This window comes from Salmo salar, chromosome ssa09 (genome assembly GCF_905237065.1).
Source record: "Salmo salar chromosome ssa09, Ssal_v3.1, whole genome shotgun sequence".
NCBI lineage: Eukaryota > Metazoa > Chordata > Actinopteri > Salmoniformes > Salmonidae > Salmo > Salmo salar.
Genome location: NC_059450.1, coordinates 154,234,785 through 154,253,158, shown reverse-complemented (window position 1 = coordinate 154,253,158; position 18,374 = coordinate 154,234,785). Strand labels below are relative to the sequence as shown.

At 45.5% G+C, this 18,374-nt stretch overlaps 1 protein-coding gene across 4 annotated transcripts in view; it reads right to left on the bottom strand.

The window, feature by feature from the left end:
* The window catches only part of LOC106613316 (protein CASP), a 179,852-nt gene that overhangs the window by 101,676 nt on the left and 59,802 nt on the right, over nucleotides 1-18,374 (bottom strand). For all 4 annotated transcript variants that reach the window (XM_045724853.1, XM_045724854.1, XM_045724855.1 and 1 more), the window contains exon 4: nucleotides 11,080-11,158. In XM_045724853.1, coding sequence (XP_045580809.1) covers nucleotides 11,080-11,158 — 79 coding nt within the window. The remainder of the gene's footprint in view (nucleotides 1-11,079; nucleotides 11,159-18,374) is intronic.

Sequence of the window (18,374 nt, the reverse complement as noted above, 5' to 3'; positions counted from 1 at the left end):
AGATTAGATTAGATAGAGTCTCATCCTGGAATATACAAGGTCATCTGCTTTTGGACTAAAGAGCAGGAACCCAGACTTCAAAGAAATCAGAAATACAGACATTGTCAAAAAATATGGTATAGAGGAAACGGACACAGTAGCTGTCCTCTAGGTTACAGAGAGCTGGTAGTCCCATCCACCAAACTACCAGGTGGTAGAGAGGAGACAGACCCACTGGTGGTCCTCTAGGTTACAGAGAGCTGGTAGTCCCATCCACCAAACTACCAGGTGGTAGAGAGGAGACAGACCCACTGGTGGTCCTCTAGGTTACAGAGAGCTGGTAGTCCCATCCACCAAACTACCAGGTGGTAGAGAGGAGACAGACCCACTGGTGGTCCTCTAGGTTACAGAGAGCTGGTAGTCTCATCCACCAAACTACCAGGTGGTAGAGAGGAGACAGACCCACTGGTGGTCCTCTAGGTTACAGAGAGCTGGTAGTCTCATCCACCAAACTACCAGGTGGTAGAGAGGAGACAGACCCACTGGTGGTCCTCTAGGTTACAGAGAGCTGGTAGTCCCATCCACCAAACTACCAGGTGGTAGAGAGGAGACAGACCCACTGGTGGTCCTCTAGGTTACAGAGAGCTGGTAGTCTCATCCACCAAACTACCAGGTGGTAGAGAGGAGACAGACCCACTGGTGGTCCTCTAGGTTACAGAGAGCTGGTAGTCTCATCCACCAAACTACCAGGTGGTAGAGAGGAGACAGACCCACTGGTGGTCCTCTAGGTTACAGAGAGCTGGTAGTCTCATCCACCAAACTACCAGGTGGTATAGAGGAGACAGACCCACTGGTGGTCCTCTAGGTTACAGAGAGCTGGTAGTCTCATCCACCAAACTACCAGGTGGTAGAGAGGAGACAGACCCACTGGTGGTCCTCTAGGTTACAGAGAGCTGGTAGTCTCATCCACCAAACTACCAGGTGGTATAGAGGAGACAGACCCACTGGTGGTCCTCTAGGTTACAGAGAGCTGGTAGTCTCATCCACCAAACTACCAGGTGGTAGAGAGGAGACAGACCCACTGGTGGTCCTCTAGGTTACAGAGAGCTGGTAGTCTCATCCACCAAACTACCAGGTGGTAGAGAGGAGACAGACCCACTGGTGGTCCTCTAGGTTACAGAGAGCTGGTAGTCTCATCCACCAAACTACCAGGTGGTAGAGAGGAGACAGACCCACTGGTGGTCCTCTAGGTTACAGAGAGCTGGTAGTCTCATCCACCAAACTACCAGGTGGTAGAGAGGAGACAGACCCACTGGTTGCCCTCTAGGTTACAGAGAGCTGGTAGTCCCATCCACCAAACTACCAGGTGGTAGAGAGGAGACAGACCCACTGGTGGTCCTCTAGGTTACAGAGAGCTGGTAGTCTCATCCACCAAACTACCAGGTGGTAGAGAGGAGACAGACCCACTGGTTGCCCTCTAGGTTACAGAGAGCTGGTAGTCCCATCCACCAAACTACCAGGTGGTAGAGAGGAGACAGACCCACTGGTGGTCCTCTAGGTTACAGAGAGCTGGTAGTCTCATCCACCAAACTACCAGGTGGTAGAGAGGAGACAGACCCACTGGTGGTCCTCTAGGTTACAGAGAGCTGGTAGTCTCATCCACCAAACTACCAGGTGGTAGAGAGGAGACAGACCCACTGGTGGTCCTCTAGGTTACAGAGAGCTGGTAGTCCCATCCACCAAACTACCAGGTGGTAGAGAGGAGACAGACCCACTGGTGGTCCTCTAGGTTACAGAGAGCTGGTAGTCTCATCCACCAAACTACCAGGTGGTAGAGAGGAGACAGACCCACTGGTGGTCCTCTAGGTTACAGAGAGCTGGTAGTCTCATCCACCAAACTACCAGGTGGTAGAGAGGAGACAGACCCACTGGTGGTCCTCTAGGTTACAGAGAGCTGGTAGTCCCATCCACCAAACTACCAGGTGGTAGAGAGGAGACAGACCCACTGGTTGCCCTCTAGGTTACAGAGAGCTGGTAGTCTCATCCACCAAACTACCAGGTGGTAGAGAGGAGACAGACCCACTGGTGGCCCTCTAGGTTACAGAGAGCTGGTAGTCTCATCCACCAAACTACCAGGTGGTAGAGAGGAGACAGACCCACTGGTGGTCCTCTAGGTTACAGAGAGCTGGTAGTCCCATCCACCAAACTACCAGGTGGTAGAGAGGAGACAGACCCACTGGTGGTCCTCTAGGTTACAGAGAGCTGGTAGTCCCATCCACCAAACTACCAGGTGTGAAACAGGGAAGAGACTCAGGGGGGTATGCTAATTTGGAATAGAGCAGACCTAACTCACTCTATTAAATTATTCAAAAGAGAAATATATTACATTTGGTTAGAAATAATTTGAACAGAGAAAGATGTCCTTGTGTGCTACCTAAACTCAGAAAAAAGAAACGTCCTCTCACTGTCAACTGTGTTAATTTTCAGCAAATTTAACATGTGTAAATATTTGTATGAACATAACAAGATTCAACAACTGAGACATAAACTGAACCAGTTCCACAGACATGTGACTAACAGAAATTGAATAATGTGTCTCTGAACAAAGGGGGGGGGGGCAAAATCAAAAGTAAAAGTCAGTATCTGGTGTGGCCACCAGCTGCATTAAGTACTGCAGTGCATCTCCTCCTCATGGACTGCACCAGATTTGCCAGTTCTTGCTGTGAGATGTTATCCCACTCTTCCACCAAGGCACCTGCAAGTTCCCGGACATTTCTGCGGGGAACGGCCCTAGCCCTCACCCTCCGATCCAACAGGTCCCAGACGTGCTCAAATGGGATTGAGATCTAGGCTCTTCGCTGGCCATGGCAGAACAGTGACATTCCTGTCTTGCAGGAAATCACACACAGAACGAGCAGTATGGCTGGTGGCATTGTCATGCTGGAGGGTCATGTCAGGATGAGTCTACAGGAAGGGTACCACATGAGGGAGGAGGTTGTCTTCCCTGTAACGCACAGCATTGAGATTGCCTGCAATGGCAACAAGCTCAGTCCGATGATGCTGTGACACACCACCCCAGACCATGATGGACCCTCCACCTCCAAATCGATCCCGCTCCAGAGTACAGGCCTCGGTGCAACGATCATTTCTTTGATGATAAACGCGAATCCGACCATCACCCCTGGTGAGACAAAACCATGACTCGTCAGTGAAGAGCACTTTTTGCCAGTCCTGTCTGGTCCAGCGACGGTGGGTTTGTGCCAATAGGCGACGTTGTTGACGGTGATGTCTGGTGAGGACCTGCCTTACAACAGGCCTACAAACCCTCAGTCCAGCCTCTCTCAGCCTATTGCGGACAGTCTGAGCACTGATGGAGGGATTGTGCATTCCTGGTGTAACTCGGGCAGTTGATGTTGCCATCCTGTACCTGTACCTTAGGTGTGATGTTCAGAAGTACCGGTCCTGTGCAGGTGTTGTTACACGTGGTCTGCCACTGCGAGGATGATCAGCTGTCCGTCCTGTCTCCCTGTAGCGCTGTCTTAGGCGTCTCACAGTACGGACATTGCAATTTATTACCCTGGCCACATCTGCAGTCCTCATGCCTCCTTGCAGCATGCCTAAGGCATGTTCACGCAGATGAGCAGGGACCCTGGGCAACTTTCTTTTGGTGTTTTTCAGAGTCAGAAGAAAGGCCTCTTTAGTGTCCTAAGTTTTCATAACTGTGAATTAATTACCTACCGTCTGTAAGCTGTTAGTGTCTTAACGACCGTTCCACAGGTGCATGTTCATTAATTGTTTATGGTTCATTGAACAAGCATGGGGAAACAATGTTTTTTTAAACCCTTTACAATGAAGATCTGTGAAGTAATTTAGATTTTTACAAATTATCTTTAAGAGACAGGGTCCTGAAAAAGGGACGTTTCTTTTTTTGCTGAGTTTATATCCCCCCATACTTTAACAAAGACAGCTTCTCCATCCTGGAGGGGGAGATCAATCACTTCCAGACCCAGGAAGTACTAGTCAGTGGCGACTTAAATGCCTGAACTGGACAAGAATCTGACACACTCAGCACACAAGAGGACAAACACCTGCCTGGAGGTGACAGCATTCTCTCCCCAATATGCCCCCGTAGACACAACTACAACAAAAACAGGTGACAACTCCTGCAGCTATGTCACACGCTGGGTCTGTTCATAGTCAATGGTAGGCTTCGAAGGGACAAATAAAGTAGGTACACTTACAGCTCATCCCTTGGCAGCAGTACTGTAGAATACTTTAATCACTGACCTCAAACCAGAGTCTCTTAGAGCGTTCACAGTCAGCCCACTGACACCCCTATCAGATCACAGCAAAATCAGTCTACTTAAACAGAGCAATACTCAGTCATGAGGCATCAAAGCCGAACAAACTGCATACTATTAAGAAATGCTATAGGTGGAAGGAAAGTAGTGTGGAAACCTACCGAAAAAAAGAAGAAAAAAAATCTAAAACAACAAATTCAATACCTTTTAAACAACTTACTGGACAAAACGTTTCACTGCAATAGTGTAAACTTGGCAGTAGAAAGCCTAAATAGTATATTTGATCTCTCAGCTTCCCTATCAAACCTAAACATTTCAACCAGACAACATAAGAACATTTACAACAATGACAAATTGTTTGATGAAGAATGCAAAAACTTAAGTAAGGAATTGAGAAATCTATCCGACCAAAAACCCAGAGAGAAACCAAGAAAACCTGAGCCTTGACTTTGGAGAAACAAACAATACAGAAACAAAAAAAGTTGCAGAGGGAGGTGTTTAATCCCAGGGTCCTGAGCTTGCCAGTTGGTCAGCGTGTGCTCGGAGTACATGTCCTGGTAATCCCTCTGGCCCTGCGGCAATGTGAATGTTGACCTGTTTAAAGGTCTTACTCACATCGATTACGGAGAGCGTGATGACAGTCGCCCGGAACAGCTGGTGCTCTCATGCATGCTTCAGTGTTGCTTGCCTCGAAGCGCTCATAGAAGTTATTTAGCACATCAGGTATGCTCGTGTCACTGGGCAGCTCACGGCTGTGCTTCCCTTTGTAGTCCGTAATAGTTTGCAAGCCCTGCCACATCTTGCCAAATCAGCTCAATGTAATTGAAGAATCCATATAATCTAACCACTTCTGGGGAAATTGGAACACACTAAAAACACACAACATGAAGAGCTACAGTGCCTTGAAAAACTATTCACCCCTCTTTTTCCTATTTTGTTGCATTACAATTTAAACAGATTTTTATTTGGATTTCATGTAATGGACATACAAAAGTCCAAATTGGTGAAGTGAAATAGAAAAAAATAGCTTGTTCTAAAAATTCAGAAAAGTGGTGCGTGCATATGTATTCATCCCTTTTGCTATGAAGCCCCTAAATAAGATCTGGTGCAACCAATTACCTTCAGAAGTCACATATTTAATTAAATAAAGTCCACCTGTGTGCAATCTAAGTGTCACATGATCTGTCACATGATCTCAGTATATGTTCTGAAAGGCCCCAGAGTCTGCAACACCACTATGCAAGGGGCAACACCAAGCAAGCGGCACAATGAATACCAAACCCCCCCCCCCTAAAAGATATAGATGTACTATTGTAAAGTGGCTATTCCACTGGATATCATAAGGTGAATGCACCAATTTGTAAGTCGCTCTGGATAAGAGCGTCTGCTAAATGACTTAAATGTTAAATGTAATGTAAATACAACCTATATTTATGTTGATTTACTTTCCTTTTCATACTTTAACTACTTGCTCAATGTTACAACACTGTACATAGCCATAATATTAGCATTTAAAATGTATATTTATTTTAAAACTTTTGTGAGTGTAATGTGTACTGTTCATTTCTGATTGTTTATTTCCCTTTCGTTTCTTGTCTCTTCCACTTGCTTTGGCAACATATGTTTTCCATCCAAATAAAGCCCTTTGAATTGAGAGAGACAGAGAGAAGAGAGAGAGAAGAAGAGGGAGAGAGAGAGACAGGGAGAAGAAGGAGACAGACAGAGAAGAAGGAGAGAGAGAGACAGAGAAGAAGAGGGAGAGAGAGAGACAAAGAGAAGGAGAGAGAGAGACAAAGAGAAGGAGAGAGAGAGAGAGAGAAAGAGAAGGAGAGAGAGAGAGACAAAGAGAAGGAGAGAGAGAGAGACAAAGAGAAGGAGAGAGAGAGAGAGAAAGAGAAGGAGGAGAGAGAGACAAAGAGAAGAAAGAGAGACAGAGAAGGAGAGAGAGACAAAGAGAAGAGGGAGAGAGAGAGACAGAGAAGAGGGAGAGAGAGACAGAGAAGAGGGAGAGAGAGAGACAGAAGAGGGAGAGAGAGAGACAGAAGAGGGAGAGAGAGAGACAGAGAAGAGGGAGAGAGAGAGACAGAGAAGAGGGAGAGAGAGAGACAGAGAAGAGGGAGAGAGAGAGACAAAGAAGAAGGAGAGAGAGAGACAAAGAAGGAGAGAGAGACAGAGAAGAGGGAGAGAGAGAGACAGAGAAGGAGGAGAGAGAGAGACAAAGAGAAGAAGGAGAGAGAGAGAGACAAAGAGAAGAAGGAGAGAGAGAGACAAAGAGAAGAAAGAGAGACAGAGAAGAAGGAGAGAGAGACAAAGAGAAGAGGGAGAGAGAGAGAGACAAAGAGAAGGAGAGAGAGAGAGAGAGAGAGAGAGACAAAGAGAAGGAGAGAGAGAAAGACAAAGAGAAGGAGAGAGAGAGAGAGAGAGACAAAGAGAAGGAGAGAGAGAGAGAGACAAAGAGAAGGAGAGAGAGAGAGAGAGAGCAAAGAGAAGGAGAGAGAGAGAGAGAGAGAGAGAGACAAAGAGAGAGAGAGAGACAAAGAGACAAAGAGAGAGAGAGAGACAAAGAGAAGGAGAGAGAGAGAGAGAGACAAAGAGAAGGAGAGAGAGAGAGAGACAAAGAGAAGGAGAGAGAGAGAGAGACAAAGAGAAGGAGAGAGAGAGAGAGACAAAGAGAAGGAGAGAGAGAGAGACAAAGAGAAGGAGGAGAGAGAGACAAAGAGAAGGAGAGAGAGAGAGACAAAGAGAAGGAGGAGAGAGAGACAAAGAGAAGGAGGAGAGAGAGACAAAGAGAAGGAGGAGAGAGAGACAAAGGGAAGGAGAGAGAGAGACAAAGAGAAGGAGAGAGAGAGACAAAGGGAAGGAGAGAGAGAGACAAAGAGAAGGAGAGAGAGAGAGACAAAGAGAAGGAGAGAGAGAGAGACAAAGAGAAGGAGAGAGACAAAGAGAAGGAGAGAGACAAAGAGACAAAGAGAAGGAGAGAGAGAGAGACAAAGAGAAGGAGAGAGAGAGAGAGACAAAGAGAAGGAGGAGAGAGAGACAAAGAGAAGGAGGAGAGAGAGACAAAGAGAAGGAGGAGAGAGACAAAGAGAAGGAGAGAGAGACAAAGAGAAGGAGAGAGAGAGACAAAGAGAAGGAGAGAGACAAAGAGAAGGAGAGAGACAAAGAGAAGGAGAGAGACAAAGAGAAGAAGGAGAGAGACAAAGAGAAGAAGGAGAGAGACAAAGAGAAGAAGGAGAGAGACAAAGAGAAGAAGGAGAGAGACAAAGAGAAGGAGAGAGAGAGACAGAGAAGAAGAGAGAGAGACAAAGAGAAGGAGAGAGAGACAAAGAGAAGAAGGAGAGCGAGAGACAAAGAGAAGAAGGAGAGAGAGAGACAAAGAGAAGAAGGAGAGAGAGACAAAGAGAAGGAGAGAGAGAGACAAAGAGACCGAGAGAGAGAGACAAAGAGAAGGAGAGAGAGAGACAAAGAGGAGAGAGAGAGACAAAGAGAAGGAGGAGAGAGACAAAGAGAAGGAGAGAGAGAGAGACAAAGAGAAGAAGGAGAGAGAGACAAAGAGAAGGAGGAGAGAGAGACAAAGAGAAGGAGGAGAGAGAGACAAAGAGAAGGAGAGAGAGAGAGAGAAAGAGAAGGAGGAGAGAGAGACAAAGAGAAGGAGAGAGAGAGAGAGACAAAGAGAAGAAGGAGAGAGAGACAAAGAGAAGGAGAGAGAGAGAGAGAGACAAAGAGAAGGAGAGAGAGAGAGAGACAAAGAGAAGGAGAGAGAGAGAGACAAAGAGAAGGAGGAGAGAGAGACAAAGAGAAGGAGAGAAAGAGACAAAGAGAGAGAGACAAAGAGAAGGAGAGACAAAGAGAAGGAGAGAGAGAGAGAGACAGAGAAGGAGAGAGAGACAAAGAGACAAAGAGAAGGAGAGAGAGAGAGAGACAAAGAGAAGGAGAGAGAGACAAAGAGACAAAGAGAAGGAGAGAGAGACAAAAAGAAGGAGGAGAGAGAGACAAAGAGAAGGAGAGAGAGACAAAGAGAAGGAGGAGAGAGAGACAAAGAGAAGGAGAGAGAGAGACAAAGAGAAGGAGAGAGAGAGACAAAGAGAAGAGGGAGAGAGAGAGACAAAGAGAAGGAGAGAGAGAGACAAAGAGAAGAAGGAGAGAGACAAAGAGAAGAAGGAGAGAGACAAAGAGAAGAAGGAGAGAGAGACAACGAGAAGGAGAGAGAGAGAGAGAGAGAGACAAAGAGAAGAAGGAGAGAGAGACAAAGAGAAGGAGAGCGAGAGACAGAGAAGAAGGAGAGCGAGAGACAAAGAGAAGGAGAGAGAGACAAAGAGAAGGAGAGAGAGACAAAGAGGAGAGAGAGACAAAGAGAAGGAGAGAGAGAGACAAAGAGAAGGAGAGAGAGAGACAAAGAGAAGGAGAGAGAGAGACAGAGATAAAGGAGAGAGAGAGACAGAGATAAAGGAGAGAGAGGACAAAGAGAAGAAGGAGAGAGAGAGACAAAGAGAAGAAGGAGAGAGAGACAAAGAGAAGGAGAGAGAGAGACAAAGAGAAGGAGAGAGAAGACAAAGAGAAGGAGAGAGAGAGACAAAGAGAAGGAGAGAGAGAGACAGAGATAAAGGAGAGAGAGAGACAGAGATAAAGGAGAGAGAGGACAAAGAGAAGAAGGAGAGAGAGAGACAAAGAGAAGAAGGAGAGAGAGACAAAGAGAAGGAGAGAGAGAGAGAGACAAAGAGAAGGAGAGAGAGAGAGAGAGATAAAGGAGAGAGAGAGACAAAGAGAAGAAGGAGAGAGAGAGACAGAAAAAGAGAGAGGAAGCACTTTCTACTCCACATTAAATCTGTGATTCCCTCTGTGACGCAAGTCAGTTTTGATTTGTGGAGTGGCGTCGTTGTCGGGTCACTGTGATAAAGTCGGTCTTGTCAGTCTGATTGGTCTTCACGGGTGATTGACAGGCGTGAAGCAGGACGTTTTGATGCCCATCATCATCATCATCCCTGTAAAAATGAGCAGTGTGTGTGTGTGTGTGTGTTGTGAAGGAAACATAGCAGGAACCTTAGAGCTGAGGGATCAAGCAGAATACCATGATGTGTGAGTGTGTGTGTGTGTGTGTGTGTGTGTGTGTGTGTGTGTGTGTGTGTGGAGGGTTCTGTGCACGACTGAAAATGTCCAGGCCTCAAAACACCACTTCCCCTCGAACAAGCTATACATTTATATCGAATGACGCACAGAAAATACCATGTATGACATCACCTCATTATAGCGTGTCGAGTTAAGAACATATAGCAGACAGAGAAATATAGCAGACAGAGAAATATAGCAGAGAGAGAGAAATGCTGCTAGGAATGACCTGTCCTTCTCACAGCTTCCCCGGGCTTCAATAAAGCTCTACAAAAACAGTTCACTCTCCATTAAAACCTGTGTTTTTGTGTTTGTCTTCATGCTTTGTTCATGTGGGTTAGTCAGGAGCGGGATGTGGCCGTACTTGTCATTCCTGTCAGGAAACCACTTCCGCTCAATCTCTCTACAGCCTACACTGGTGGGAGGAAATACACTGGTGGGAGGAAGTACACTGGTGGGAGGAAGTACACTGGTGGGAGGAAGTACACTGGTGTAGGAGGAAGTACACTGGTGTAGGAGGAAGTACACTGGTGTAGGAGGAAGTACACTGGTGGGAGGAAGTACACTGGTGGGAGGAAGTACACTGGTGGGAGGAAGTACACTGGTGGGAGGAAGTACACTGGTGGGAGGAAGTACACTGGTAGGAGGAAGTAGCACGGCTCATTCTCTCTACAGTTTACACCGGGTCGGGGGGGCATCTATTCATGTCTTACCTGGGACATCTATTCATGTCTTACCTGGGACCTGGGACATCTATTCATGTCTTACCTGGGACCTGGGACATCTATTCATGTCTTACCTGGGACCTGGGACATCTATTCATGTCTTACCTGGGACCTGGGACATCTATTCATGTCTTACCTGGGACCTGGGACATCTATTCATGTCCCACCTGGGACCTGGGACATCTATTCATGTCTTACCTGGGACATCTATTCATGTCTTACCTGGGACATCTATTCATGTCCCACCTGGGACCTGGGACATCTATTCATGTCCCACCTGGGACCTGGGACATCTATTCATGTCTTACCTGGGACATCTATTCATGTCTTACCTGGGACATCTATTCATGTCTTACCTGGGACATCTATTCATGTCTTACCTGGGACCTGGGACATCTATTCATGTCTTACCTGGGACCTGGGACATCTATTCATGTCTTACCTGGGACATCTATTCATGTCTTACCTGGGACCTGGGACATCTATTCATGTCTTACCTGGGACATCTATTCATGTCTTACCTGGGACCTGGGACATCTATTCATGTCTTACCTGGGACCTGGGACATCTATTCATGTCTTACCTGGGACCTGGGACATCTATTCATGTCTTACCTGGGACATCTATTCATGTCTTACCTGGGACATCTATTCATGTCTTACCTGGGACCTGGGACATCTATTCATGTCTTACCTGGGACATCTATTAATGTCCCACCTGGGACCTGGGACATCTATTCATGTCTTACCTGGGACCTGGGACATCTATTAATGTCTTACCTGGGACATCTATTAATGTCCCACCTGGGACCTGGGACATCTATTCATGTCTTACCTGGGACCTGGGACATCTATTAATGTCTTACCTGGGACATCTATTAATGTCCCACCTGGGACCTGGGACATCTATTCATGTCTTACCTGGGACATCTATTCATGTCTTACCTGGGACATCTATTCATGTCTTACCTGGGACATCTATTAATGTCTTGTAGACATTCAAGAAGGAACCTTCTGCTTCTTTACTTCTTTTGCTCAAGGCATCGATCTGAAAGGAGGAGAAGAGAAAAGAGGAATAATTCAATGAAAACAGCTGTCAGTGTGTCTATGTTTTTTCTGTGAATGTGTCTATAACGTTGATCTGTAGTAACGAGCAGTAGTTCAGTGTTCTCTGCTGAACCATTCCACACAAATGATGTTCTGTTCAGCTGTTCCTCTGATGAAGGAAGCCTTTTCTTTCTGCTGTTAACCATTTCAGTCTGGCACTGCCGGGTAAAACTGTACCACACTGACATCAGTTAACAGCTTCCCACAGCTGGCGTAGGGTTTATAGACACAGACGTTTATTCCGGGCTCGACCAGGGCCATACGTTGGATCCATTTTATAATGCAGAAACGCAGCCATTAACGTAAGAATCATGATACGAATGTCATCAGTGACATTACTGAAATGCGTGGCAATAGAAAGGATGAATCATTACTGAAATGGGTGGCGTTAGAAAGGAACCATCATTACTGAAATGGGTGGCGTTAGAAAGGATCCATCATTACTGAAATGCGTGGCAATAGAAAGGATGAATCATTACTGAAATGGGTGGCGTTAGAAAGGAACCCCACCCCTCCCCAGCACAGATATCTCTCTCTCCATAACACACCCTCTCTCTCTCTCTCTCTCCATAACTTTCTCGTTAAATAGGCAGTATACTGCTTCTCCTTCCAAGCCCTCAGAACTTTTATTGAGAAAGAACAAATAAGAATATTATACTATAAAGTCCTCAAACCTCATATTATCAGCCAAGTGGCTGCTAGAAGTGATTCCATGCCCCTGTAAACAGGGCATTACAGCCTCTCTGCTCCTATGGGAACAAAATAAAGCTCCCCAAATGGTATTTATACAACTGCTTTTGGTTGCCGCAAAACATCTGTCCCTGAGCGGGCTGATGCCATCGCTCTCCACCTCCCGAACACACAGCGAGATGTGAGCCGAGCCTATTCAGGGTTGGTCTGTCCTTGCCACCACTAACAATGCTGCCCTAGACTTGAATACAGGTCTGAGTACCTACTGCTGACGTATCCTTGATATCACTAGAATACAGGTCTGAGTACCTACTGCTGACGTATCCTTGATATCACTAGAATACAGGTCTGAGTACCTACTGCTGCCTAGACTTGAATACAGGTCTGAGTACCTACTGCTGCCTAGACTTGAATACAGGTCTGAGTACATACTGCTGCCCTACATCCCCCAGGGTCATACAGGGGTTCAATACACTTCCTCCCAGGGTCATACACGGGTTCAATACACCTCCTCCCAGGGTCATACACGGGTTCATTGCACCTCCCCCCAGGGTCATACACAGGTTCATTGCACCTACCCCCAGGGTCATACACAAGTTCATTGCACCTCCCCCCAGGGTCATACAGGGGTTCAATACACACCCCAGGGTTATAAACGGGTTCATTACACAGCCCAGGGTTATAAATGGATTCAATACACACCCTAGGATTATAAACGGGCTAGACCAGAACCACAAGTCCACCCAGACAGACTCCTCCACTATATTTGTGCTCGTCTCAACCACAAACCATTCAAAAATAGTACAGAGACTATTAGCATATTACCTCACACAGAGAGAGATAATAAACTACCCTCAACTGAAAGTCAGTCGCTTCACGCCTCCGGAAAGTATTCAGACTCCTTGACCTTTTCCACATTTTGTTACGTTACAGCCTTATTCTAAAATAGATTTCCCCCCCCCCTCATCATTCTACACACAATACCCCATAATGACAAAGCAAAAACAGATTTTGAAATGTTTGCAAAAATATATATAAAAATAAAAGAGAACTATCACATTTACATAAGTATTCAGACCCTTTACTTTGGCAGCGATTACAGCCTCAAGCCTTCTTGGGTATGATGCTACAAGCTTGGTACACCTGTATTTGGGGAGTTTCTCCTATTCATCTCTGCAGCTCCTCTCAAGCTCTGTCAGGTTGGATGGGGAGCGTCACTGCACAGCTATTTTCAGGTCTCTCCAGAGATGTTCGATCAGGTTCAAGTCTGGGCTCTGGCCGAGCCACTCAAAGACATTCAGAAACGTGTCCTGAAGTCCCTCCTGCGTTGTCTTGGCTGTGTGTTTAGGGTCGTTGTCCTGTTGGAAGGTGAACCTTCACCCCAGTCTGAGGTCCTGAGCGCTCTGGAGCAGGTTTTCATCAAGGATCTCTGTACTTTGCTCCGTTCATCTTTCCCTCGATCCTGACTAGTCTCCCAGTCCCTGCCGCTAAAAAACCTCACAGCATGATGTTGCCACCACCATGCTTCACCGTAGGGATTGTGCCAGGTTTCCTCCAGATGTGACGCTTGGAATTCGGGCCAAAGAGTTCAATCTTGGTTTCATCAGACCAGAGAATCTTGTTTCTCATGGTCAGGTCCTTTAGGTGCCTTTTGTCAAACTCCAAACGGGCTGTCATGTGGCTTCGGTCTGGCCACTCTAAAGAGGAACTCTGGAGCTCTGTCAGAGTGCCCTTCTCCCCGATTGCTCAGTTTGGCCGGGCGGCCAATTCTAGGAAGAGTCTTGGTGGTTCCAAACTTCTTCCATTTAAGAATGATGGAGGCCACTGTGTTCTTGGGGACCTTCAATGCTGCAGACAATTTTTGATACCCTTCCCCAGATCTGTGCCTCGACACCTGTCTCGGAGATCTACGGAGAATTCCTTCAACCTCAGGTGGACTCCAAGTTGTAGAAACATCTCCAGGATGATCAAAGGAAACAGGAAGCACCTGAGCTCCATTTAGATTCTCATAGCAAAGGGTATCTGTTTTTTTATTTTTAATAAATTTGCAAACATTTCTAAAAACCTGTTTTCGCTTAATCATTATGGGGTATTGTGTGTAGATGGATTGAAAGAAAATCCTCATTAATTTTAGAATAAGGCTGCAATGTAACAAAATGTGGAAAAAGTCAAGGGGTGTGAATACTTTCTGAAGGCACTGCATCTACTGTAACAGACATCCCCAGGTGATTATCTAACACTGTATCTACTGTAACAGACATCCCCAGGTGATTATCTAACACTGTATCTACTGTAACAGACATCCCCAGGTGATTATCTAACACTGTATCTACTGTAACAGACATCCCCAGGTGATTATCTAACACTATCTACTGTAACAGACATCCCCAGGTGATTATCTAACACTATCTACTGTAACAGACATCCCCAGGTGATTATCTAACACTATCTACTGTAACAGACATCCCCAGGTGATTATCTAACACTATCTACTGTAACAGACATCCCCAGGTGATTATCTAACACTATCTACTGTAACAGACATCCCCAGGTGATTATCTAACACTATCTACTGTACAGACATCCCCAGGTGATTATCTAACACTATCTACTGTACAGACATCCCCAGGTGATTATCTAACACTGTATCTACTGTAACAGACATCCCCAGGTGATTATCTAACACTGTATCTACTGTAACAGACATCCCCAGGTGATTATCTAACACTGTATCTACTGTAACAGACATCCCCAGGTGATTATCTAACACTATCTACTGTACAGACATCCCCAGGTGATTATCTAACACTATCTACTGTAACAGACATCCCCAGGTGATTATCTAACACTGTATCTACTGTAACAGACATCCCCAGGTGATTATCTAACACTGTATCTACTGTAACAGACATCCCCAGGTGATTATCTAACACTGTATCTACTGTAACAGACATCACCAGGTGATTATCTAACACTATCTACTGTACAGACATCCCCAGGTGATTATCTAACACTATCTACTGTAACAGACATCACCAGGTGATTATCTAACACTATCTACTGTAACAGACATCCCCAGGTGATTATCTAACACTATCTACTGTACAGACATCCCCAGGTGATTATCTAACACTATCTACTGTACAGACATCCCCAGGTGATTATCTAACACTATCTACTGTACAGACATCCCCAGGTGATTATCTAACACTATCTACTGTAACAGACATCCCCAGGTGATTATCTAACACTATCTACTGTAACAGACATCCCCAGGTGATTATCTAACACTGCTGGAAACAAACCTGAGGACTATAGAGATATGACATGTACACGTGTTCACACACACAAGAGAAAACGGGCCAGTGTACTTCACTGCCCCCCCTCCTCACACACACACACGTCAGCACCTTCTGACATCATCCCTCAGCACCAGCCACGCTTATCCATCTGCCCATTGTGTGTGAAGGACATTGGGCTGACCTGTGTGTGTGTGTGTGTGTGTGTGTGTGTGATAAGGGCTGGTAGTAGAAAGTAGAGTCTGAGGGTTGGGATAATGGAAATTCTTATCTGATCAATGGACCTGCAGGAAACACAAAATAGGCCACACACACACACACACACACACACACACACACACACACACACACACACACACACACACACACATACAAACTCCTGTGGGAACAGAAGTCTATTTGATTCTTATGACACAGAGAAATCCACTTTTCAATGACAAATGAAGACAGAGGGACGCATCAGATTTGATTTTTGTTACCAAACATACAATATTCACAAAGCCCCGGTCTTGATCAGAGTACTACACTGAACTAAAATATGAACGCAACATGCAACAATATTCAAAGATTTGACTGAGTTACAGTTCATAGAAGGAAATCAGCCAATTTAAATACATTGATTAGGCCCTAATCTATGGATTTCACATGACTGGGCAGGGGTGCAGCCATGGGTGGGCCTTGGGAGGGCATAGGACCACCAAGATGGCAGCCAGGCCCACGCACTGGGGAGCCAGGCCCAGCCAATCAGAATGAGTTTTTCCCCATAAAAGGCAGAAATACTCCTCAGGCCCACCCCTCCCCCTCCTCCTCAGTTTCATCAGCTGTCTGGATGGCTGGTCTCAGACAATCCCGCAGGTGAAAAAGCCCGGATGTGGAGGTCCTGGGCTGGTGTGGTTACACGTGGTCTGCGTTTGTGTAGACGGTTTTGTGTACTGCCAAATTCTCAAAAATGACGTTGGAGGCGGCTTATGGTAGAGAAATTAACATTAAATTCCCTGGCAACAGCTCTGGTGGACATTCCTGCAGTCAGCATGACAATTGTAAGCTCCCTAAAAACTAGAGACATCTGTGGTGTTGTGTGACAAAACTGCACATTTTAAAGTGGCCTTTTATTGTCCCCAGCACAAGGTGCACCTGAGTAACGATCATGTTGTTTAATCAGCGTATAGATATGCCACACCTGTCAGGTGGATGGATTATCTTGGCAAAGGAAAAATGCTCACTAACAGGGATGTAAACAAATTTGTGCACAAAATCTGAGAGAAATAAGCTTTTTGTGTGAATGGAACATTTCTGGAATATTTTATTTAAGCTCATGAAAAATGCGACCAACACTTTCCACGTTGCGTTCATATTTTTGTTCAGTATAGATTACAGGGTTGATGTAGGAATACAACGCCATAGACAGGGTTCATCAACAACAGGGATATAGATCCCTGGATAACAGGTCCCGTCAGGGTAAAACATCAGGAATTACAACAGCACGTTAATAACACTGTTAGATCCCTGGATAACAGGTCCCGTCAGGGTAAAACATCAGGAATTACAACAGCACGTTAATAACACTGTTAGATCCCTGGATAACAGGTCCCGTCAGGGTAAAACATCAGGAATTACAACAGCACGTTAATAACACTGTTAGATCCCTGGATAACAGGTCCCGTCAGGGTAAAACATCAGGAATTACAACAGCACGTTAATAACACTGTTAGATCCCTGGATAACAGGTCCCGTCAGGGTAAAACATCAGGAATTACAACAGCACGTTAATAACACTGTTAGATCCCTGGATAACAGGTCCCGTCAGGGTAAAACATCAGGAATTACAACAGCACGTTAATAACACTGTTAGATCCCTGGATAACAGGTCCCGTCAGGGTAAAACATCAGGAATTACAACAGCACGTTAATAACACTGTTAGATCCCTGGATAACAGGTCCCGTCAGGGTAAAACATCAGGAATTACAACAGCACGTTAATAACACTGTTAGATCCCTGGATAACAGGTCCCGTCAGGGTAAAACATCAGGAAATACAACAGCACGTTAATAACACTGTTAGATCCCTGGATAACAGGTCCCGTCAGGGTAAAACATCAGGAATTACAACAGCACGTTAATAACACTGTTAGATCCCTGGATAACAGGTCCCGTCAGGGTAAAACATCAGGAATTACAACAGCACGTTAATAACACTGTTAGATCCCTGGATAACAGGTCCCGTCAGGGTAAAACATCAGGAATTACAACAGCACGTTAATAACACTGTTAGATCCCTGGATAACAGGTCCCGTCAGGGTAAAACATCAGGAATTACAACAGCACGTTAATAACACTGTTAGATCCCTGGATAACAGGTCCCGTCAGGGTAAAACATCAGGAATTACAACAGCACGTTAATAACACTGTTAGATCCCTGGATAACAGGTCCCGTCAGGGAAAAACATGAGGAATTACAACAGCACGTTAATAACACTGTTAGATCCCTGGATAACAGGTCCCGTCAGGGTAAAACATCAGGAATTACAACAGCACGTTAATAACACTGTTAGATCCCTGGATAACAGGTCCCGTCAGGGTAAAACATCAGGAATTACAACAGCACGTTAATAACACTGTTAGATCCCTGGATAACAGGTCCCGTCAGGGTAAAACATCAGGAATTACAACAGCACGTTAATAACACTGTTAGAGCCCTGGATAACAGGTCCCATCAGGGTAAAACATTAGGAATTACAACAGCACGTTAATAACACTGTTAGATCCCTGGATAACAGGTCCCGTCAGGGTAAAACATCAGGAATTACAACAGCACGTTAATAACACTGTTAGATCCCTGGATAACAGGTCCCGTCAGGGTAAAACATCAGGAATTACAACAGCACGTTAATAACACTGTTAGATCCCTGGATAACAGGTCCCGTCAGGGTAAAACATCAGGAATTACAACAGCACGTTAATAACACTGTTAGATCCCTGGATAACAGGTCCCGTCAGGGTAAAACATCAGGAATTACAACAGCACAGTTAATAACAACTGTTAGAGCCCTGGATAACAGGTCCCATCAGGGTAAAACATTAGGAATTACAACAGCACGTTAATAACACTGTTAGATCCCTGGATAACAGGTCCCGTCAGGGTAAAACATCAGGAATTACAACAGCACG